This window comes from Gadus macrocephalus, chromosome 13 (genome assembly GCF_031168955.1).
Source record: "Gadus macrocephalus chromosome 13, ASM3116895v1".
NCBI lineage: Eukaryota > Metazoa > Chordata > Actinopteri > Gadiformes > Gadidae > Gadus > Gadus macrocephalus.
Genome location: NC_082394.1, coordinates 15,700,521 through 15,725,523, shown reverse-complemented (window position 1 = coordinate 15,725,523; position 25,003 = coordinate 15,700,521). Strand labels below are relative to the sequence as shown.

Here is a 25,003-nt window from a genome sequence, read left to right as displayed (position 1 = left end):
CAAGTGTATAGATACCTACAGCGGAGCCACATGACCTGGGGGAGGGGGTGTTATCCGCTGGCTGTCGATCAGACATGTAGGTCTGCTGGTTTCATGGGTTGGGAGGCTTTATAGGAGCGTCCTAGCAAAGCTGAGAAATTCAGTTCACAGCCTAATTGTGTCGGAGACGGTCTGTCCCTCCTTATCTGTGACCTGTTCTGCTGTGTACAGTGTGTAATTTGGACTGCATCTCTCCCTCTCCCGCCCACTCTTTTCCCTCTATCTATCTGTCTCGTAGCTATCTCTTGTTAGATGGATAGTTAGCATAGTATCAATTGCAGCTCTATCTATCTCTCTCGGTCTCTCTCAGTGGTCTCCCTGTGTTGTGCAGAGCCAGTGGACATTGGTTCCACCCCGCCCTGTTCCCCCCTCAGAGAGAGCGGCTCTGAGCTCCTCCTCATCCCTCCGCCCTGGCGCGGGACCTGCTGAGAGTGTCCACCTGTCTCCTTAATCACGGGGCACTAGGCACCCACAACGCACACATACACACAAAAAACACACACACACACGCACACGCACTGCTCGCACACACACACACAGCCAGCCACAGATGGATGCACGTAAAGAACCCAAACAGGCACATTGTCCCCATATGGACTGGTCTCCGTGCGCCCGGCTCAGCGTTCACACCTTGTCTGTTTGATGAGCTCTGGTGCGTGATGAGCGTCGTACTACATGACCTCATCCCGGAAACGCCCAGCCGCGACGTGACGCGGGAGATAGTATGACCATGGTTTAGTTCACCATGGTTTCCAAAAGCATGCGCACGCCCCACCCGTTAAACTCCCAGGCCTCGGTGTAATCATCACCCTCTCTCCTCTCTGTCCTCAGCTCTGATTGGGTAGAGATCCTGGAGCCGCGCTCGCGGGAGCGCATGTACGTCAACCTGGCCTCCGGAGAGTGCGGCTGGGAGCCTCCGCTGGGAGCCCCCGTACGACAGGCCGACGGCAACCAGTGGTGGGAGCTGTTCGACCCCCAGAGCGGACGCTTCTACTACTACAACTCGGTGGGCCGCCGCACCGTCTGGCACCGGCCCCAGGGCGGGGACATCGTGCCCCTCTCGCAGCTCCAGGCCATGAAGCGCTCCAAGGAGGCCAAGCGCGCCGGCGCGCTGCCCCCGGACCGGCAGCAGCCCCCGCAGCACGGCTCCCTGGGCAGCACCGGGAGCCAGGAACACCGGGCCCCGCTGGGCGAGCAGCCCCGGGACGGCCCGCCACCCAGGGCCCCGGAGAGCCCCAGCGAGAGGGAGGAGCCGGACGCCGAGCTGCCGGCGGTGGCGGCGGCGGCGGCGGAGAGCCGTTCCCAGGGCGACGGCAGCAGCAGCACCGAGTACAGCGCTGACGGCAAGGATCTCCTGAGGTATGAGCCCTACTGGAGGACCCCCAGCGTGCGTGTGTGTGTGTGTGTGTGTGTGTGTGTGTGTGTGTGTGTGTGTGTGTGTGTGTGTGTGTGTGTGTGTGTGTGTGTGTGTGTGTGTGTGTGTGTGTGTGTGTGTGTGTGTGTGTGTGTTTAGTCTGTGTGTTTATGTATGGTGCTGGGCCTACGGGGTGATAGTTAGACTATTTTAACTGTGAGTTACAGTGCTACCAGATGAGTTTCAAATGAGGCGGTGAGAATATTTTGACTTTTGACTCGGCTCACCAATCAGTAACTGCCTTTTTATTTTCCTTCTCACTTATCTGTACATTCCATATGCCCTGCGTTTCCATAGTATCCCCCATGAACCGTGACCGGCCATTCCACTAAAACGCTACCAAATGGGGAGAGGGTGGGCTGGGGGAAGGCTGTGTGTGTGTGTGTGCGTGTGCGTGTGTGTGTGTGTGTGTGTGTGTGTGTGTGTGTGTGTGTGTGTGTGTGTGTGTGTGGGAGGGGGGGGGAGGTTGGGGGGGGGGGCTATACATATTAGATAGCGTGACAACTCCCCCTCATCTCACTGGTGTTGCTGGTGGAGAGCGGCCTCTAACAGTAAGTCATTCACTCAGCCCATCATGTGCTCTGCACTGGAGCTAACCGCCATCTCTCCCTCCCTGCTGGATTCCACACATGCCACCTCTATTCTGCCTGGCCCAGGGCCACTGGGTTCTGCCTTAGTGTCCGACTCAGAGTGTGTGTGTGTGTGTGTGTGTGTGTGTGTGTGTGTGTGTGTGTGTGTGTGTGTGTGTGTGTGTGTGTGTGTGTGTGTGTGTGTGTGTGTGTGTGTGTGTGTTTGCTGACCACCACCACCAACCAACGTTTTGCCTACGCCCATTTCATTTCCCTTAAACAACCCCCCCACCGCTCCTTCTCCGGCTACGACCTCAGACCAAATGCTGCAGCTCGCACAGCGGAGAGGGGGGGTGAACCCAGTGTGAACCACCAGGAGTGGGACTCTGGCCTGCGGCAGCTCTTCGACCTGTAATCCGTTGTGTTCAGGGATCCAAAGAGAGTCCGTATGAGAAGTAGGGAGTCACTGGGTACGCCGACACGTTCTTCGAGATAATCTATGAGAGTCTCCCAACCTTGTTTCTCTTGTGTACCCCCCTAGCCCCATCACATAATATGGGTTCCATTAACGTTCAGCTTCATCAGTTCTATGATGGACTCCACATACAGTGCCTGTAGGTGTGTGTGCTGTGGTGGATCGGTGAATCCAAACCTTGGTCCTGCTCCGTGGTCAATTGTCATGACTCAAGCTTTCCTAAAACCCCCTCCTCTCCATACCAAACCACCCCCCTCCCTTATTAGGCCAGCTGTGAGAATCCCTGGGGGGTGGAGTCACCAGCTCATGACTCCTATGGTTTGAGCCAGCTCAGCCATATGGCAGCACACGTTAACATTGGCCACCTCTCTCAGAAGGGGTAAGTAGAAACCTCAATCGAGCACCACCACGCAACGCTGGGAGGAGGGCAGGAATGTGACGGCTAGATGGAGGAAAACAAACTCTGTGGTCTAGTGTTGAACCGGGCGGGGGGCTATGGTGTAAGGTCGATGGGTGGGGGAGGAAGGAGGTGGGGGTTGAGCGTTAAAGGACAGCACCAGCACAGAGCTTTGTGTCAATGTTGAATCAGACCCCAACTATTATACGAATAATGATCATCCTCAGAAAAGGAAGCCTTTTACGATTTATGTTTCAATGATATGACGATTCTTCTAGAAACTGAAATCATTTCTTGCATCTTCCTCCATAGGGCAGGCACTATACTTCATCTGCCTTTTGTCAGGTTTATTGCGCGTGGCAGGGTTCAAAGGTTAAACGCAAGTGCCAACTGTCCCTTCTCAGAGCAGACAGAAATCCTCCCTCACGGGTGTCATCTCTTTCTATCTATATTCATGTTCCGTTTATGCCTTGTTAACTTGTAGACTTCTCAGTTTCACAAGTTAGTTCACTTGACTGCAGTTCTTTTAATGTCTGGTGTCTTGAGTCCTTTTATAAATGTCATATTCTGCTTTGTTTTCGCCGAAATAAGCAGAAGTTGGATTTCAGGAAATTGCCATGGCTTTAAAAACAATGATGTTCATTGTGAACGACGGGGACAATCCCAGCTTTTCCATGACCATTTTCCTTTTGTTATCATGGCTTCAAATAAAAGAGAGGAGTGCCCGTGGCGAATAGGTTTCCAACAACAAGTCGACTCAGTATTTATCTGCTAGTTGGGTGCCTTCGATTTCCTCTACCTCTGTTTGTGTTATCTACAAAGAACAGGCTATCTGTATTTGTAGTCAAACAGGCTTGTTGGAAGTGTGTGCGTGTATGTTTGGGTCTGTGTGTCTTGAAAGTGTTGTATGCACGTGTGTGTATCTGTGCGTGTGTGTAACTACAGAGGAAAATCTGTTACTCCTTGACCAATCTTATCACATGGCCTGGGAAGTTGTGGTTATTTTGAACTTGTGAGGCTCTCGAGGAAAGTACCTCGCAGTCCTGACGGAGAACATGCCCATCACCTGCCGCTGGCCACGGGCCTGAAGACAGCTGAGGCTGCCGCTCTGATCTAGGGCTGTAAGCTGTGAGCTTGTAACATCTGTACTGGATTTCACCCCCCGTGTGTGTGTGTGTGTGTGTGTGTGTGTGTGTGTGTGTGTGTGTGTGTGTGTGTGTGTGTGTGTGTGTGTGTGTGTGTGTGTGTGTGTGCCTATGTGTACGCGTGCGTGTGCATGGGTGTTCTGTTCACCGAATCTGTCATCCGTCAGGCTACATCTGTACAGGATTTCATCGTCAATAACCTCTGAGGCATGTGTGTGTCTGTGTGTCTTATCTGCCCCCGTCTTCCCTGCGCCTTGCATTGCTTTCAAGTTTCACAGGAGCCGTAGGGTTTGAGTGGCTGTTTTACCGCCTGTTGAGAACACATGACCTGGCAGTGTAGGGCCGAGATCCACCGTGGCCTCCTGGGCCCGGGTCACAGCGGGGTCATGGACCTCCATTGTCCTATGGCTTAGTCGGGGGGCTGTTATAGCCCGCTATAGGGAAGAAAATGGCTCTCAGTTAAACCTAATTGTCCTAGGGTCAACTGGGGGCTTTTTCTAAGCAGGAAGTCAAGGTACGTGGAACAGAGAAAGCTAAATTGCTGGTCTATACCCTGTCATTTAGCGGCGTAATAATACAGCACACAATTCAAGCTAGGGCGGTCATGCCAACAGAAGACACTTAAAACTCACTCTTCCAGATCTTGATCTGGCTGTCAAGAATAGCAAAACCTATGGGGAATAGTTGGCAATCCGTCGACAGGCATTATTATCTCAAGGCCATTGCCAGCTCAGCTGAACTCTCCGTTCTTGTTAGTAATTGTACTATGGTTTAACGACCCTGCAAAACAGGGAATATTGAATAAGGCAGAAAGATGTCTTCCCTGGAAAGAGATATTACTGCTGTTTGGCTGCATTTGGTATTGATATGAATATCTTTCCATCAATAATATCATAGCAAATATTTGCCACTACAGAATACTACACGGGCCAACTCGCTTGCGGGAGTTGTGTGAATCCTCTCAGAGTTATTGCAGGTAGACTAACTAGTCGAGGAGGAGTCTCTTTGGGACCTTCCACCCTTGTTTTAATGAGTCACTCATTAAGGCTGTGTTTACAACTTGAGCCTCACACACTTTCATCTCTCGCTCCACGGGTGAGGACGAGGCCACAAGTTTATTTATACGTTTTTTTCCTTTACACACACTGGAAACACAGAGCGGTTGTTTCATCTCTGCGGCTTGGTAAGCTCATTTCTCAGCTCTCCAGATGCCATTTAAGTCTGCCATATACAATAACGATTTTGCAGGCGCTCATTTTTCTTCCCTTTCCTCATTGAAAGTGTCACTTTGAACTAGCAATCTAATCAAGTGACTCGATGGTTTATTATGGCTAAGAGCGATAATGTCCGGGTTTTCTTTTGGACATAAATGCTTGCTTTGGTTCTTCGTCGTCGCCGTTCTAAATTCTCCCTAGCCCTCTAGCTATCTCTTTCTCGCTCTCTCTTGTCTCTCCTAACCTCCCCGTCAAGAAGAATTACAGAGCCGCTGTTTGATGTGTCTGCGGCAGGGCGTCCAACAAGCTCCTTTTGTTTTATTTTACATAGCAATGTAAGCGCCACGCGTTTTACGAGTGTTCCTGTGAGCATGCTGGAATGCATTCTGGGGGACTCTTGCGAGGGACCCGCGGCACCACATATGGCCTAACCTCTCTACGCAGAGCCGAGTCAGGTTCAGCTCAGGTCCAGAGGCAGCTTGTTCCACACGATTGCCCTGGTTACCCTAACAAAATGGGCACATCCTTCACGAACGGCAAAGCACGGACCTCTCGAGGATTTGAATGGGAATTTTCATTGCCCACAATGAATCAGACTGCTACATTAGAACTATTCGCCGATGCTTATTAATGATCCATCTGTTACTTACGAGTGTAAAGAAAACAACTTTGTAGTTTAAATAAACTCTACTAGATCACTATATGGCGTCATATAATGCTCTAATGGCAGTGACGCAAAGCCAAACTGTCTTTTATTGGTCTCCTGGCCCCTCTTTTTCCTTTGATGTGTATATTTATACTCGGTTCCTTGTGGTACTGCATAAGATCATAGTTTTTGAGCTACTATTTTCAGATACTAGTGAGGCCTCAACAAAAACGGAAAAAAATCTAAATCAGATTCCAGAGGAGTGCCCCCTTCGCCTGGCGTCAGTCCGGGCCCAACCTCTAAGCTGTCGCGCCCTGCTCCCCTAACGCCATGGCAACTAGAGCTGTCCTCTGGCCTGCACCCAGCAGGTCCATTACAGCAGAGGCAGGTTTCAGTTGGAGCCACAGATATGTACAGCTGGTAGACATCTTGGCTCAGAGGAAGAGAAGCATGTCAGTTCAGCTGTTGCGGGACAACTGGCCTGGCTCCATGTCCCCATGGAGGTGTCTTCGCGAGTCTCTTGCTCAAGAGCTAAGGAGGCCATGGGCTTCACAGCCAGCTCTTAAATGTCACTCGTCTGCGTTTGGTCTCTCCTTTTCTTTTCTTGAGGGTTTGAAACTCCAAAGTGAGGTTTGGATAGTGGCAGTGAGTGTTGGAGACATTGTCTTTAGCCGTTTACTCCTTTGTCTTCTCCGTTTCCTTCCTCTACGTAGATGGTGCTGAATCCTATTCAGGCTCAGAGGTGTTTGTGTAGCTCCAGCCTGGCCTGTGCGCTCTCATTTCCTCTTCCTGTTGAACAGACGATAATAATAACTTCTGTTTTTCGGGCCCTCACTCCTCCCAGGGGGTATATTTAAGGCTCTCCAGATAAATAACGCCATCCGCAGCCGTGAGTCAGCTGATGGCTTTTCCAACGCTGGGTGTTCCAGGCAGGAAAAGAGAAGGGACAGCTTTACAACCAGGAGTATATTTAGTATGGTTACCGTGATGTGCTGGCCGCGGCGATATGGAGAACTGCGACTGCTAGGTATTTTGGACCGTGGTCATGAGCGCGGGACACCAGAGCTGCTGAGACAAATTGAAATTCCCTGACCATTAAGTTGATTTGCTGCCCCACTATTGAATCAAATGACCGCGTTTGATTCCTAAAGGCTCTAATTTCACTTTATGTTTCTCCCTCCTTCTCTTGGTCACAGACTCACACACTATGGCCTGGGAACAGCATGCTTCTTTGTATGTCAGTGTCTGTGAGTCCAAGGGTCAAAGTATGGGCCAATGTTCTTATTTTATGATGGGTGCAGTAGGCAGATGACGTCTATGTCAAAAGCATAGAGTTGCAGCGTTTAGGCTAGCCTCACCGGCCTGGGGGCCAAACTGTGGCAAGCAAACCCAACCTTCAGCTAACAGTGGAAGAATACCTGACAGGTAGGGGCAGCTGCAATAGCATGCAACACACCCTGCCCAAACAACTCTCTTTGAGATTTGAGCAAAGCTAGGCAGGGTTGTGTTGATGGCACATCATTAGCGGATTAGCTTCTGTTGCCTCTTATGTACCCTTTGAGGGAAACGTATGAGGCGGTATGTGTTTGTGAGCATAGGGATGGTCGAGGTGCTGTTGACTGCGTCTCAGTATTTCTCTATCTCCCCCTTCCTCCTCCCCTCCTTCATCTACCCCCTCGCTGCCCTAGAAGAATCTCCCTGACGATGGTACAGCCAAGCATTGTGTGCAGCACCTCCCCACACACAGACACACACGCACAGACAAACGCGCGCACACACCGCTCTAACCCGGACCCCCCCACGTGCCTGAATGAGCTCTGAGGAATGCAAGGCTGATTCCCGCTCAATTCACTTTGCTTCACTCTCCCACGACTAATCCCCCCCTCCCCCCCCCCCCTCTCTCCTGCACCCCTTCTCATCTACACATCCCCTGCTCTCCAGCACCGCCCTCCACTTCTCCTCGTCTGTCCTTCCCACTTTAGACATCTGATGTTGTCAGTCACTCCACTACTGGGCCTTTTGCCCTCCCTGTTTTTAGTCTTAGGAGTTTGTAGTCTTAACTGTACTTGGCTGACCCAGCAGTGTTTGTGGCTGTTGTTGTAGCTGTTTGTAATGGGATTAAATGCTACAGATTCAGATTGAGGGCAGATCGGCAGGCTGCCACACTTGTCGTGCCACTAGCGGTGCTAGCGAAGAAGTCCATGACGCAGGCGGGGGGGGGGGGGGGGGGGGGGGGGGGGCGATAACAACAGCAGGCGGACAACAAGAGACAAAAGCCCCATCGGATACCTCTGAGTGCTGGGAGGCAGCCCTCATCAATGGCCCTCCCCATGAGGTTGAACTCAGCCGTTGGTTGGATTAGCATGTGCATGGCGTACGAGGGCTGGCTGACCTCATGTAGCGTGAGCAGGGACAGGCTTGGTTGATAAGCACTGATCACTGGGTTGGTTTATTTATTAAAGCTGTTTTAATAATGAATAAAGCCACTTTGTTCCGGTCCAAACCCCACCCCTCCCGTGCTCGCTCTTGTTGTTTGGTTGCTCTGATCTCATCCCTGTCTGCGGTGCGAGTGGCTGAGAGGTAGAATAAGTGTCATCCTGTCTCGGATACGTTCTAAGCAGAAACACACGTCCCCAAAGCCCCTTTTTCATTGTTCATCGGGCGCCAGCGGCACTAGCCTTTTTTGAACGGATGATGTCAGGAATTTCTCAAAGCTCAACCTAAGCCGTGTATAAGTACAGTTCGAGCCCCCCAGCCCTGTCTTCCGCCCTCTGTGTGCTGTGTGAATGTTGCATTAAGTTATGTTGCATCCTGTTTACGCTGCATAGGGAAGCCGTCAAATCCCCCACATGGGAAGTTTCAGACAGGAAGTGCATTTGGTCACGACACTCTCAGGGTCGCTCCTCATAAAGAAGATGACTCACTGCCAGTCTCTCTCTCTCTCTCTCTCTCTCTCTCTCTCTCTCTCTCTCTCTCTCTCTCTCTCTCTCTCTCTCTCTCTCTCTCTCTCTCTCTCTCTCTCTCTCTCTCTCTCTCTCTCTCTCTCTCTCTCTCTCTCGGCCCACCTCAACAGGCCCCCAGGTTGTAGACACATGTGAGATAGAGCTGTGCCAGAGAGTGCTTTGATACGCTTGTGTACAGAAGAGGTTGGAATGCTATTATTGTGGTTTTGGAGTGTGTGGTCTTCTGGCACTGCTGGTTAATACGAGAGGCATTGATGTTTACGGATGGGGGTGTCGCAGACATTTTTCCACACACATTTTAAAGGGACTTAAACTATTCACACAAAGGATGTCAAACCTCAATAATGTTGACATGTGAGACGTCAATATTTATTTAAGTCGGCATTAAATAAAATGCTTAATACGAGATATGAGAAATCGCATTTTCCCTGTAGTGAAACCACATTGGTTTGCGGTGCCCTCCCACCACCTCACACACTTACGACAGACAAGACAGGAACATGGGTGGGTTTAAAGTCTGCAATTCAAACAAACAGCGCTTCCTCCTGTTTAGAGTTCTCCCAACACAGTGGCCCAACCCCCGACTGTGTGTGTGTGTGTGTGTGTGTGTGTGTGTGTGTGTGTGTGTGTGTGTGTGTGTGTGTGTGTGTGTGTGTGTGTGTGTGTGTGTGTGTGTTTGTGTGCTGAACTAGCGCCTCTCCCGTGGTATTCCCAGGTGGCTTCAACCTAGCCCTGTGTGTGTGCATGGCCATGCATGGTCGCATCTGCGGGACCGCTTGAAGACAATACTCTGTTTACATTCAAACCACCAAGGTGCCGTGACTCACTCCACCCTGAGAGAGGGAGGGTGTAAGGCCGTGTGGGTGTGGGCATGGGTGGTGAAGGGAGTTAGAGAGAGAGAGAGCGAGGGGCTGAAGTGGCGGCCGAGAGAAGTGAAAAGGAAGTTTGCCGTTGGCTCGAGGAACCTCAGGGGAATTGTTTGCTCATTGTTCCAGAAAAACGTAGGGAGGCTGTGGAGAGATTAAGGGAGACAGAGAGGGAGAGGGAGAGGGAGTGAGGGGGTGAGGGGTCACCCCGCCTCTTTCCCTCCGCCCAGTGAGTCCTTTTCCTGTCCCAGCTCTCCAGCGAGTCCCGGAGAAAAGAGAAGGAAAGAGCAGGGGAAAAAGCCCAGGGCAGCGGTGGACTCCTCGGCAGGTCTGTGTTTCTGTTTGGATTACTGGGAGGGACAGAAGGTGAGCCGCTCTGATCCAGTTAAGAAACGGCATCGGTGGTAAGAGGGAGTGAGGAGGGCTGTGGTAGAGGAGGGCCAAAGTCTCATGCCGGCCGGGTTTTCCAGCTCCAAGAACTGGGTTGACCTTATGATTCTTTTTGGGGGAGGGCACGCACCTGGCGCACAGTCTGTACTGCGTCACGACTGCTGTCAGGCAAGCTGTGTTTGTGGGCGTGTGTGTGAGAGAGTGTGTATGTGTGTGAGTCTGACTGTGTGTGTTCCTGCTTTAGGACATCCTTGGTTTTAGGCGATTAGTGTATTGGGTGTGTGTGAGTGTGTTTGTGTGTGTGTGCGTATTTTTGTGTGTGTGTGTATGAATGTGTGTTTGTGAGAAAGTATGCTTGAAGTATGTGTCTTTGTGTGTGTGTGCCTGCTTAAGGAGGACAGTTATTTGAGCAAATGAGTCATCATTAGTAGACCAGATGATGGCCTACGGCAGTACGGTCAAAATGCCATGGTGTGCCGTTTTTGATTTATGATGGCGTGCGTGGGCATGGCTTGGGATCAGGGCCTGAGAGACAGGGCCGGTGACTGTGCAGTTTACTAAACAGATTGTTTTCGTCGATGACCTGGATTACAACACTGTACCTCCGAGCCTGGGACTTTAGCTCATCCATTAATGCCCTGAGAAGAGGAATTAACCTTTAACTCCCCAATCAGAGAAAGGTTTACCACGGTGCGGTAGGACTACTGCAACCCTTTAGCGATCGCAACGCAAATCCTCCTTCTAGCGTGCCTGGAGACGCAGCCCTCATTACTCATTAACTCTTACAGACAACAGACTTAGAGGCCATAAGAGCTGGAAGTTATGTTTCTGTCTGGAACGTATGGAGGAATGCAGCAGAATCTTCCCTTTTTTTCCCGGAGGCATGAGAAAGCTAGAAAAGAATATGCCAGCCTCCTTCTGCCAGAGGCACCAGAGGCTACATTCTGGATGGATTGTAGACAGCTGTGCTGCAGTCCATTACGTAGCAGTTGTTTTTAGCCTCTGGTTTGCACAGCACACATTGGAGTTATTGTTTTGTGGGCTACACACGGCTATTGATGCTCTGCTGCACTAAAAAGAGACCAGAGGTTTTTGAGGGTCACTAAACTGTTAGGAGGAGAATTTGTGGATTGTTTTTCCGCGGGCTGGCCAGGCCAGCCAGTGTGTAATAAAAAGATGGTAGAGATTAGCTTGTTTACACTTGAATGCTTGCTTTTTTTTTTGCCTTGGATGTGAGCTACGCCGTAACTCCTCCCGTCTAAAATGTGTGTTCTTGTCTTTTCTCTCTATTTAGGGACACTCCTCAAAGATGGCAGCCCCCACCAGGCTCTAAGGCGGCCATGTTGGTGAAGGTCAACAGTATGAGCAGGAGCCAGGCCAGTCCCTCAGTGCAACCGAACGCCCAGCCCAGCACACACATCAGCAAGGCCAGCGCCTTCACACTTCACCCCGCCGGCAGCAAGTCTCCAGGAGGACACCTGGGCACCGCCCAGGGGTACAAGACCACGCCCTCGGGCAAGATGACGTCGGACCCCCGCCAGGCCCACCACCTGAGGAAAGGCAGCAACGGTAGCTTCTGCCTGGTGATGACTGAGGGCGGGCACCCCAGCCCCCTGCTGCTCAGGTCCCAGAGCAGCACGCCGCGCCCCGCCTCCCCCCCCTACGGCTCCACCGCCCCCCTCTACGACGACCCCGTGACCGAATGCCCCATCTACGACGAGCCGCCCATGGACATGGAGGTGGAGGGGGCTCACCTCCACAACAACCCCAGCCTGCCCCGCCTGACACCCACACACAGTCTCCAGAAGACGCGGCTCCTCCAGCACCCGGGCCCCCCTCACATGGGTGCCAGGCACAAGAGGAACCCCTCTGAGTCGGACTACAGCCCAGCCGGCCTGGAGTGTATCAAGCACATGGTCAACGTGGACCCCAAACAGGGGACCCTGTCCCAGGTCTCCCCTGGCTCTACTCGCTCCCCGTCCCCGACCTCCAGACCCGACCCTCCGCCGTCCCAGCACCCGGCCGGGCCCCATCCCCACCAGGCCCCGAGGGGCCCCTCCAGGGACAGGGAGCCGGGGACCCCGGGGCCCAACACCCTGGAGAAGAAGCAGAGCTGGCGGGCCCTGGAGGCCACCGTGCAGCGCGCCATGGAGGCCCGCCACAGCCGACAGAGCAGCCAGGCGTCCCAGGACTTCCCCCCGTCCACCCCGCAGCCGCCCCCCCTCTACCAGGACTCGGGCTACTCCACGGGCCCCTCGCCCAGCCTGAGGAGGAAGAGCCGGAGGAGGACGGGGGCGGCGGGGGCCGCGGGGACGGGCGGCCGGCCCGGCTCGGTGGGCAGCAGCGGGGAGCTGTCGGCGCTCAACGAGCGTCTGATGGCGGAGATGAGGGAGGTGGTGAGCCGCTCCAACACCATGAGGGAGGTGCGGGCCGGGCTGGACCCGGAGCTCGGGGAGAGAGTGGGGGTGGTGGTTCCCCGGACCCTGTCCCCGGTGGACGGGGGGGCGCGCTGGTACGGCGGAGGTGGCGCAGCGGGAGGGAGCGCGTCGGCGGGCAGGGGCTCCTCCAGGGAGGACCTGACCGGAGCCGCGCTCGCCCGGTCGAAGAGCAGGGCGGGTCACCAGAGCAACCCGGCTCTGAGCCCCCTGGAGCTGCCAGGCAGGCAGAAGAGGACCTACGAGAAGGTGGACACCCTGGAGAAGAGCATCACCAGCCAGGCCAGCCTGTCTTCACCGGAGACCCCAGGACCTGCCTCACAGGTGACTCCACGTCTTGTGTGTGTGATGTGAAATGGTGTGTGTGTGTGTGTGTTGTGGTGTGTGTGTGTGTGTGTGTTGTGTTAATCGTGTATATTTGTTAAGGTTGCTAATGTTATGGTGTGTGTTTGTGTCACTTGGTGTGTTTGTGGTAATAGAGAAAGTAAATTTGCTGTTTGATTTCTTTAAAGTTTAAACCCTTGAATTTTAATGAAGAGCTCAATAGTCGGTTTACCACACACAGTTTGTTTGCCCTCAGTTTATTTGGGCTAGAATTGCTGGAATTTCCCTGTGCCTGTTCAGTGCTTTATTCACTCTAAGATTAGTGAAGGATTTGCTTTCACTGCGTTTCAGGGTTTGTCCCCAGAAACAAAGCAAAACAAGCCTGACGTGATGTAGGAATATTCCACTTTCCCTTCCTCTGGCCACTTTATGCTGCCCAGGGACCTGAAAATTCAAATTGTTTGAGTGTACAGAAAGCCCTGCAGTAGAATAAGGAACGATTTGATTTAATGTCTCGGATAAGGGTATTTCATCATCGGAATAACTTAACTGTTATTTATCACACATGTGGACACGTGCATGCACACGGAATCACACGCGTGTGGAAAGGAACTCAGGATGATCTGGCCTTATTACTTCAGGTGCACATGATCTGGATTCATGGAGCTATTCTCTTTCCTCCAGACAGTTACATAAGGGAAGGAGATTTCCACGTTCCGCCACTTCTAATCTCCCAAAGCCCCTCCAGCTGAATCATACCCGGGCCTCGCTGCATAATGGCTTTTGGCCTTATGTGCTTCTCCACCACGACCATAGAGGGAGCGTTTCTTTTAGGGGCCATGGATGGAAACCATATGGCCGAAGGACCACAGCTCCCTTTGTCTTTTACGTCTCCTAGGAGGCTGTAGCATTCTGAAACCCTCTTAAGAGATGGATGCAGGCCTATCGTAGGGGCTGGTATCCTCCTGTACCCTCGCCACCATCTCCGCCCCCTTCCTCCCAAACCTCCATCTGCCCAGCTCTGCATGTATCCCATGTTCGGATGCCAGCCGTGGAGCCGGACATTAGGGGCCCATAGTAGCCAGTGGAGATGCAGGACATGGCATCCCCTGGTCAGGAAGGAGGGCCGCTGCGACCCATATGGTCCGGTTCTGTCAGAACATTGTGGAAGGGGAGGGGGAAGGCTGTTAATGAGGGTTACTGGTAGCACTGCGACCATAGTGGTTCATACAGCGTCCAAGAATACTGAGAAACCCCCGCCAACCACCACCACCAACTCCCCTAAGTCTGCCTTGGAATGTTTTCCAAGCCTGTTGTATCATAGACACACACACACACACACACACACACACACACACACACACACACACACACACACACACACACACACACACACACACACACACACACACACACACCAAACGGCAACCGGGATTATAGCTTGGTGTGCAAGACCATGTGACATTTCATGATTCTATGCATCACATTTTCTTCCTCCTGTAAAATGGAGGATGGATTGCAAATGGAACTCTTTTAATTAGGTAATCCAGACAACAAACAAAAAATGAGTTAGGTGCTTGTGTGTGATTCTTCTCGGTAGGATTTCTTTTCATTACCAAATCCCCACTTTATTCTGGTGCATCTGTACATTACGTGGGAATTTGGAAGAGAATATGCAATGTCCTCATCCGTTGAGTACAGCACTGGCCATTCGAACGTGCCCCTGGTTGCAATTCATTATTGGCAAGTGACCCCATGCTGCTCATGTTCAGACGATGAGCTCCACACACGAGCGAGTGATACCGGCCAAAAGCAGAGCAACCTAGACACGGAGCAAACCACAGGGACCTGCTCCGTTTGACGGAGAAACACTAAATCTAAAGTCCAGCTTGTCTGGCACGCTCTGGGCCCTGCATTACATCACCGCCTCCATTGAAAAGATACCTCAACGTGTTTTATGTTGTGCCTGGTAAGCTTGAGCTCTGGGTCTGGCACCCGGTCTCGTGTCGTTCCTGGCTGTTTTTACACAGCATGTCTGAGAGGCCTTAAGGGGCTCCACGAGGTCTCAAACCTGAGATAGGAATCACAGATAGAGAAGTGGCATGGTTAAGGGGGGGTGGGGGTTTAGAAGTTGGCGGGGGGGTTGGGGATTCTCATTAGGGTGATAGGGGTGTAGAATGGTAGATCCCCATCTCCTCCATCACATATCCACTCAACTGCAGCAAAGACCAAAGGGTCTGCGTAGACATCAGATGTCTCTAATTGTTGTGCAATAAAACCAGTTACTAATTGCTCCTGCAACAACCAAGGAGTTGGGAACTCTGGGGAAACAATCACTGCCTGCCTTCTCCTCCCAAGATCAAGGGGAGCAGACTGTTGGTAGGATCGCTGTGAATTAGACATAAGTATAGTCAAACTCGCTTGAGATTAACGACAGCAGCCGGTCTACCTACGAGTCACCTGTTTGCCATAAATCCAGTGGCTTTCATTCCGGGGAACATTATGGAAGGTCCGCGATCGTTCACCATCTGCCCCTGGTTCTGGGAGGAGAGATTAGAGAACCAGGAGCATCGACCCCATGGGTGTTGTTGGAACCTTGCACGAGAAGAAGCAGACGCCACCGTTTGGTTTGAACCAGGGTTTCCAATAAAGGCCAGGGTTGACTTCCTTCTTAGACGTTGAAAACCCATAAATCAGTCCTTCCTGTTTTTGTATTTCTCAGCAGGGGGTTTCTGTCTGCAATGTTTCTCTTTCACTTCTCACCTTGTGCTTTTTGTGGGGACAACAGGTTCCCTATGGGCTACGCATGTCACCACACAAAAGTATCAGTGCTTCCGACTCACCATTGAAGAGAAGTGCATTCGAGAAAGGATGGAGTGCAAGACATTCGGTGGAATGTACACGCAGTACCACCCTGTGCTCTGCTGGACACCCCCTCCCCTCATGTCCTCACCTCCTCCTCTCTGGTTCTTACCTCTCTTTATATTTATTCCCTCTCACTGACCACTTCTGTGTGTATCCCCCCCCCCCCCCATCACAGACGGGCACCTTGGAGCTGCAGGGTCAGCTGGAAAGCAGGAAGAAAGGCATGGTGGACGGCCGCACCGCATCCCTGGGCCCCCACCGGCCGCCCCCCCACGACAACCGCGAGGCGGGCGACGGGGGTGAGGGCCGGCCCGGAGGCTCCACCTACACGCTGTCCTACGCCTCCCTGCACCAGCCGCCGCCCCCCGACATGGGCATGGAGGACTGGGCCAGCAAGCACCTCAACATGCACACGCAGGGCCTTTTCCGCCGCCGCGTCTCCATCGCCAACATGCTCTCCTGGAACCGCGGCTCCATCAAGAAGCCCATGCTGGTCACCAGCAACCGGGCGGTGCGCAAGGAGGCCTGCGAGATGTTCAAGCTGGTGCAGGCGTACATGGGCGACCGGCCCTCTCGGCTGGGCCGACGCCACTGCGCCCTGCTGATCGTCACCAAGTGCTGGGACCTGCCCGGCCTGCGGGACGAGCTGTACGTGCAGCTGGTGCGCCAGACCACGGGCAACACCAGCCCCCGCAGCCTGGCGGCCGGCTGGGAGCTGATGGCGGTCAGCCTGGCCTTCTTCGCCCCTTCGCCCAAGTTCCGCTGCTACCTGGAGGGCTACATCCAGAGACACACGGAGCCCAGCAGCGACAAGAAATGTGAGTCTCAGACTGAGCAACATGGTGGGTCACCTTTCTCTCTTTTCTCTTCCCCGCCTTCCCCCTCCTCCCCGCTTGGTGTGCTTAAAGTGTCATGTTTTCTCCTCCTGCTATGAAAGTCCACTGATTGGTGTGCGTTTCCACATCTTTTCCCTCCGTTTCCAATTTAAAAGGGGAACTCTAACTCGAGGCAAAAACTGAAAACATAGTCATTGTTTGTGCCGAGGCTGAAGCTGTGATTGGTTTTCTGCACTTCTGACCTGCGTTGCTTCGTCTTTGCCACAGTGACTCAGTTCATCTTGGAACAGCAGGAGCTGAAGCTTAAGAAGAACTCAAAGTCCAGGAAGAAGCGCAAACAAAACTCAGAGGATGAAGAGGGTGAGCCGGCTCTACTTGTTCTTCTGCATAAAATCTCATTCCCAGACCCTACCCTTCTCACACCCCGGGTCTATTAGCCAAGATGTTTCCATCAGAGTGTCAGTTGTGCAGCGTTTCCCATTAGCTCAAGATGATCTGTTTGACAGAGCCCCAAAATGGGTAGAGAGAGGGATATGAATGAGGGTGGGATCCCAGTGATATAACTCGTTCTCCTCAAGCACACACACACGCACCCTGGAGTCTGTTGAGAATCATTTACAGATTTAACATATTGCTCTCTCTTGAGTGGCCATTTGTGGTGTGGATGGAAAGTTTTTTCTCCAGTTGGCCATTCGTCAGACACTCCGTAATCGCTGATGTGCTCTCTTCCCTCGAAGCCGTGACGGATGGCTTCCACAGACATCATAGCGGGGGATATGTATAAGAAATCTAAAGATATTTAGCATAGCAATTTTCAGAGGGTTGAGTGTAGACATTGTACTGTGAATCAAGTTGTGGATCCTTAAATATTTTTCTTCTTCCTCATTTCCAACCCCACGTTGCGTGTCATTCATCCATTTTAAAAGCGTGCTTGCTCACCCGCCCGTGAGCTCATTGGAGTGGACCACACGGCCCCTCTCGCACATGAGCAACCCAACGGTTTCACTATGTAAAAAAACACAAACCACTACATCCGTGGTCTCCGTTTCACTTCCGTGACTCAGAGACCACGGGGGTTCTGCCAACGTGCTACTGTGACTAAGAGCGCTAAAGATATGCCCACTCTTAACATCTGACTCACACACCAAGTCACTTTTTATTGTTTTTCTTTTTTTGGTCACAGAGAGAGAGGATCTTATTGTGTGTCTCAGTGTAGTGCGGCTATCATTGCCCTCAGTGAAGGTCAACCACAGGAGAACAAAACACCTCGCCTCACCATCCACACAAACAGTATAATGAGAGCGACTGTCGCCACTTGATGGATGGTGGATCCGGGACTGAGCTGTGTTGTGTCTGAGGGAGACGTGAGTGGGAGCTTGAGGCCCTGCCTAGCATGGGCTCTTTGGCGTGGGCTTGGAAACGGGATTCCTCTGGGGGGTTTTGGGGCCTTAGTCTGGGGAGAGTTGTTCTCAGCCAACGCTGCCACAGACGAGCTAAGACAGGCCTTTGCTGCCGAGACGCATAAACAATAACTGAGACAAAGACTTGTAGTGTCGGTCAGAGGGGGGGTGAGTAGTCTACCCAACATCCCGTTGAAGACCCTGCCCTTAGCATTGCTACCCTGAGCCTTTTAGCATGAAAGTGGAATGCGGCCGTGACATTCTTTGTCCACCGGGGCAAATCTCAAGGGGCCAATAACCAGGGCTGCCATGTTGTGGTTTCAAGGCACGAGAAACAACATGTAAATATACGTGGCACTGCGATCGCTACGATACCGCTGCGGTATCAGAAAAACAGGGAGAGGGAAACCATGCAACGTTCCCTCTCCCTGTTTTTCTGAAAATTAAACAACCTAGGAGTTGGGAACTCTGGGAAAACAATCTCTGCCTTTTCCTCCCAAGATCAAGGTGGGGCACTGTTGGTAGGATCGCTGTGAATTAGACATAAGTATAGTCAAACTCGCTTGAGATTAACGACAGCGGCCGGTCTACGTACGAGTCACCCGTTTGCCATAAATCCGGTGGCTTTCATTCCGGGGAACATCCTGGAAGGTGCGCTCGTTCTCCATAAGCTCCTGGTTCTCATACCTGGAGGAGAGATTAGAGGAACAGGAGCATCGACCCCATGGGTGTTGTTGGAACCTTGCACGAGACGAAGCAGACGCTTCTGTTTGGATGGAACCAGGGTTTCCAATAAAGGCCAGGGGTGACTTCCTTCTTGCAAGTAGTATCAACGTTCAAACCTATTATTTTGCAGGGAGAGAAATGCAGGGAGAGAAATGCAGGGAGTTTCTCTCAGCTGTTTTGCTCTTTCACTACTCCCGCTTAGTTTTTTGTGTCACCCCAGGCTCTCTATGGGCTAGGCTGTGCTTGTCGCTACCATAACTACCGATGGTTCCAGTGAGGCAGCTCTGGTACGGACCCAGCCTACACTGGAGCGCGTGGGCCCCAGACGGCTTCTGGGTTCCTCATTGATTCCCCCCCCGTCCGGCCTGTTTCACATGTCTCCCGGGCTCTGATGAATCAACCTAACAGGATGCGCGGGGTCAGCTCCCTTCTCCCTGGGCTTTTGTTCAGTGGCTGTAAATCTTTCCATCCGCATGACAGTTGAGCCGCTCGCTCTGTTGTCCCCCATCGGACGGAAACACACAGTCGACATGTGCGAGGAGTCCCACCCTCGGCCCCGGCCTGTTGCACACACCAGCCCCCTGCTCTGTACCCACTATATTATGTACCCAGTATCTGTTGTTTTAAACACAGCGGTACATGGTACTTTAAAGGGACGGGGTGAATGCTGGTTCCTGCTGTGTGTTAAGAATGTATAGTGACCTGGTTCTGACGTTGTCTCTCTGATCTCGACAGGTCTTCCCATCAGCACCTACGCCAAGTTCTGCTACCGGAAGCTGCAGAAGGTGGCCATCACAGGGGGCAAGAAGGTGAGCCGGGAGAAACTCGATACCGCAGCTCACTCCAGCGTTTGGAACGGCGGGGAAGGTGTTGAAAGTTGCCCCCATCAGCAAATCATAACCATAGGGGCCAGTACAAAGAAAAGCTTGTGTTGAGTCACAGTCAGACATAATTGTAGGCCATGGCACACAGTCACACAGGTAAAAACACCATCAGTCATCCTCCTTCCAGACGTTATCTAGATGCACGCAGGCCAAGAAGACACGGCACTGATTCACACGCAGTAAATCCTGCCTTCTTCTCTCTCTCTCTCTCTCTCTCTCTCTCTCTCTCTCTCTCTCTCTCTCTCTCTCTCTCTCTCTCTCTCTCTCTCTCTCTCTCTCTCTCTCTCTCTCTCTCTCTCTCTCTCTCTCTCTCTCTCTCTCTCTCTCTCTCTCTCTCTCTCTCTCTCTCTCGCCATCCCAGGGCCTTCGTAAGCCCACCCTGGAGGAGATCGACCACAGCAGGCGGGCCATCGTCACACCCTCCCTGTTCGGCAGCTCCCTGGAGGAGGTGATGGAGAGGCAGAGCGAGCTCTTCCCGGACAGGAAGCTGCCGTGGGTGCAGGTGCAGCTCTCCCAGTACGTCCTGGCTCTGGGCGGGGCCCAAACAGAAGGAATCTTCAGGTGAGACACGGAACACTCAGAGCTACGAGCCGATTGCATGCCGAGACTAGAGTTTAGTTAATCTGGGATCCGGCAGTCTTACTTGGCAATAGCAGAACTTCTAGGGAAAAGTGATGCAGAGCCTGGGCCGGAAACCAGGCAGAGTTATGCCTTCATTCCAGTTTAATTTTCCTTGTTTTGTTTCTATTGAAAAACATATCAATTGTTTAATTGGATGCAGCTTTCCAAAGGGTCTTAATATTTTTTTTAAATATTTTTACAGTGGCCAGCCTGCATGATTATCTCCAAGTCACCCACAAGATGCTTATTGATCCACACCTCAAGGAGCAGGATTGGTTGAAACAAAATAAGCAAAATAACTTCAAACGGTCCTTTCACACAGATCTGAGCTTGTCCATAACAGACTTGATTATTAACCTAAAATCTGATTTGTCTGACTGGAGTTTAGAAGGTTCACCAGCGTTGTTCTGGGAACAGGGATTTTAGTGTTTGTGTGTTTGTGTGCGTGAGTGCCTGTGCGCACTGTCATGTGCCTGCTCTGCGCACGTGTGCAAACACTGGGCCGTGGCGGGGAGTACAGTACATAGACACATGTGTGTGGTCTGCAGGGTCGGGAGAGTTTGAAGCGGGCTTATCCCACTGTGCACAGTACACAGCGTAGACGGCAGAACAAACACGGCCTTCTGCGCTCCCGGGGAACCAAACGCTTGTTTCATTTGATACTTCATAATATGTGTTTACATGGTCGACTGAGTGTGGGCGTCCGAGCACGAGGGGAGCTTCCCCCTCTCTCTCTCTCTCTCTCTCTCTGCGTGACATGCAGTGTGTTTGTATATGGACTTCGCCAGTCAAACTTCATTTGTTAGAGAATGTGATTTGTTTAGGAGACCTGTCCTTTATCTTACCAAACATTACTCTTTTCTAGACAGGATCTCATGTTTGTAACTCATAATATTTATTCAGTTATTCTGGCGAACAGCGGCAAAAAGAGAACCGCGCATTTCCGAAGTCACCACGACACATTTGGAGACAATTGTCCCTAAATGAATAATGCGTTTGCCACACAGCACAAGGGGAGACTGTGGGATCGGTGGGCGTGTGGCTCCCTCTTGTGGCCGAGTTGTGTTACTGACCTTTCCCCCTGTCCTGGTCCCTCCTCAGGGTCCCCGGAGACATCGATGAGGTGAACGCTCTGAAGCTGCAGGTGGACCAGTGGAGGATCCCAGAGAACCTCTCAGACCCCAACGTCCCCTGTGAGCAAACACTGTGACCTGACTGTTTGATCATATCATCCTCATTATATATGAGTCAGATATACCTAATATGTATCTTTATGTCTGGGTGATGGAATGCTTAAATGTATCTTCCATTTTAAGTTGGTAAAAAAATGGGTGGCTTTATATTCAATTATTAATTATTTAATGATACATTTTGATTTTGATCATATCATTAGCCATATCATAAAGGGTAATACTTAATCTATTATGTCATTTTATTCAAGCATTCCTTATTTACAAGGAACAATTGACTCTACCTGGTCCACAGAGTAGTGACTGTGTGTGTGTGTGTGTGTGTGTGTTAGTTTCATAATGAGTGCGACCTCTGTGTTGTCCCCCCCTAACCCGCAGCCTCTCTGATGAAGCTGTGGTACCGGGAGCTTGAGGAGCCCCTGATCCCCATGAACTTTTACAAGCAGTGTGTCAGTAACTATGACGACCCCATGGCGGCCATCGACGTGGTGCAGTCCCTGCCCGAGCTAAACAGACTGGTGCTCTGCTACTTCATCCACTTCCTGCAGGTAAGACCACCGTGGCCATGACAAAGAGGCTAAATGAGGTTGATGAGGAAGGATTACAGTTTAGCGGACCATAGAGGAGAAGGTCATAGAGAAGAACTGACCTTATCCTCTATTATTAAATATTAATAGAAGTAGAATTTTAAATGGGTGTCTGAAATACTATTTCAGTCTATTGCAACACCGATTGCAACACCTTGAACTAAACAGAAACCCATGATGGTGATGAAATTTCACTTGATATTCAATGCAGGGAAAACATTCAATATTGGATTGACCTTTGGAACCTGTTGGGCAGACCACTTTTCCTCTACCGAGAGTAAGGTGCTAGGGCACCGGCCACATCTGATCAAAGGTCGTTATGTGTACTGCAGACCCTAGCTCCCTCTCTGCTGCCTTTTTTTGAACTGGTGCCTTTTTCCATCTTCCCCTCGCACTCTCTCTTTCTCTCTTCCTCTCTCTCTCTCTACCTCTCTCTCACCCTGCCTCTCTCTCTCTTCCTCTCTCTGTCATTCTCGCTCTCTCTCTTCCTTTCTCTCTCTGTCTCTCCCTCTCTCACTGTCTTCTATCCCTCTCTCTCTGTCTGTCGCTCTCTCTCTCGTGGCTCCCAGGTGTTCGCTCAGCCCGCCAACGTGTCCGTCACCAAGATGGACGTCAACAACCTGGCCATGGTGATGGCTCCTAACTGCCTTCGGTGCCAGTCTGACGATCCACGCATCATCTTCGAGAACACACGCAAGGAGATGTCCTTCCTGAGGATGCTCATCGTCCACCTGGACACCAGCTTCATCGAGGGCGTGGTGTAGACTTTGGTTTCAAAGGAACACACACACTCACACACAATATACACACACGGTCTCCATCAGCTGGAGGAAATGCAAATAAACATAAAAACACTGTCTACAAAAGAAAACCACACTGGAAAATGTTAAAGGGGAAGGAGGGAAGAGAGTGGTACAATTTGGCATGGTCTAGCCACACTGTCTGTACTGTATCTTTGTAGCCAGATGGTCCTGCGTGGATACTGCATAGTAGTACACACTTGACATGAGGCATCAACCACATTCACACAGAGTCCACAGTTTCACTGTGGGAGCACTTCAAGAGGAACTGTGGTGATTTACTCTGAACAGGTTTAATATGTGGTTTATTTTCGAATACTTTTTTTGCTGCATGTGAAAAACAACTCTGTTCCAATTTCCTAATTTCTCGGCAGAAATGTACCATTAAATTGGTCAACTGGGCTATATTCAATTATATGTAAATGTTAATCATTAGAAGGTTTAAAAGAGCTAGCGTTAATTGCCTTATTTATATTTAGATGTCAAATGTTGACACTTGGCCTTTTTCTCTGGTTAAATGTATTTTTCATGAGTGTGTGTGTGTGTGAGTGCATGCATGTGTGCATACAGAAATGCTAAATGTTCAGTGTAAGGGTGAAAGATGCAGGATTAATGAATTCTGTATAGAAATTTTAAAAACAATTCTGAAAGAGTGATGAAGTCAAGTCTTTGATTAGCTTGCCTGCAATGTTTTTTAACCACTGCAGTGAGAGAAGCCTATCATCATTATGTTCATTTGAACATCACTAGTAGCACCACCACCACTGTTTTAACACATTGTACAGAGAGCCGCTTATTTAAAACGCATGCAGGATGATGTTTTAAGGCTGTCTTGTTTTTTCTAAGCGCTTTTAAACAGTTCAGCCACAACTACATTGAAGCGTATCGGTTTTAAACCTCTTGACACTGTAAGAGAGATGGGGATGGAGATACAGCCTATGTGTAGTGAATATGAACTTGTATAGTCATCTGTTAATAATCTTTTCTTTCAAGTATCTGTGTGTGGTTTCCCTTAACCAGAGTTCTCAGTTCTTCTCTTTGTGGCCTGTTGTTGTGACTCAGGTCCTAGCATTAAAACGGGTGTCGGAGTAGTACTCTTCCACAGTCGGAACATGTCATTTCTCCGCCCCCTCGCCCCAAACCGAGATGGGGTATTTTTCAACTGTCGGGCACTATGAACTGTAGATAGGACTCTTTTTGTCCCTCCCTTATCTCAGGCTTTGGCAATGTAAATAAATAATGACTGTAAATATTATTAACTCTAGTTGTGTAATCCAATAAAGGGTAAAGGTGAAACTTCCTGTTTCTGAAAATAGTAAAACTAAAAAAACTTAATGTGTGGGCTGTTTTGTAATTAAAATAAATGTCCCTGCTGTGACCTCCCTCCTTTGGAACTAATACTGAATCAAACCACTATCCATGTGTGTATGTTGGCATACCCTGTTGTTAAAGTATGGAATGAGTGTTGATAAATAAAGCTTTGTTCAATTGACAAAAATCGATTGGCTATGTTTGTGACTACATTTTCATGTGTGCAACTCGGTTATTATAAGAAGTGTGTAAAGGTAATTATATGCATTTTAAAAGGTTTAATGTCTTAAAAAAAACAGGTGTGTTCAGATAAATAGATATTCATTGTTGATGGGTAGATAACTCTGATAACGCTATCATTACTATGAGGAGAATTCTAGTGTTACAGAAGCATATTACAGATAATGCAGTGCAAATTATGCAAGAATATCAATAACACTAAGTTAATTGAACAAGCTGTAGGCCTACACACAGCTGAATATTAGGTTGGAAGGTAGCAGAAATGAGAATAAATAAACGAATGAGATGGATAGATATTACAGATAGAGATAGCCTAGAATAACGTTGTTGCTATCCTCATGCTCTTGGCTCTTGGTAAGATGAATGTTTAAACATTCATCTTAAATATTAAGGTTTTTGGGCCACTGTATTGCATTGCATTCATATTTGTAACAGTTTAATATCTGCGATTCCCATTGATTTATTCTAAACTGTCGCTAGCGCAGTCTGCTCCTTCTTTAGGCGAACAGCGCCATCGTCTGCTCAATTTGTATTTATGCATTTGATTCACCATGACGGCGCAGATCATGGGGAAATATTGCGAATATTGTAGAATGCAAAGCAAGAGGATGCCTCGGAAGAGTAATGGCATTTTCTAAGGCACTCAATATCTATATCTAAATAAAT

General features: G+C 50.5%; 1 protein-coding gene across 2 annotated transcripts in view; it reads left to right on the top strand.

The window, feature by feature from the left end:
- The window catches only part of arhgap46a (Rho GTPase activating protein 46a), a 37,072-nt gene extending 12,788 nt beyond the window's left edge, over positions 1–24,284 (top strand). The window contains exons 2-10 of one of the 2 annotated variants that reach the window (XM_060068713.1): positions 871–1,398; positions 11,413–12,877; positions 15,918–16,560; positions 16,846–16,938; positions 19,440–19,513; positions 19,950–20,149; positions 21,311–21,402; positions 21,778–21,947; positions 22,556–24,284. In XM_060068713.1, coding sequence (XP_059924696.1) covers positions 871–1,398; positions 11,413–12,877; positions 15,918–16,560; positions 16,846–16,938; positions 19,440–19,513; positions 19,950–20,149; positions 21,311–21,402; positions 21,778–21,947; positions 22,556–22,750 — 3,460 coding nt within the window. In that variant the 3' untranslated portion in view covers positions 22,751–24,284. Of the gene's footprint in view, positions 1–870; positions 1,399–11,412; positions 12,878–15,917; positions 16,585–16,845; positions 16,939–19,439; positions 19,514–19,949; positions 20,150–21,310; positions 21,403–21,777; positions 21,948–22,555 lie in introns of both variants that reach the window. The other variant, XM_060068712.1, reaches the window with a different exon arrangement.
- Positions 24,285–25,003: the final 719 nt, after the last annotated feature.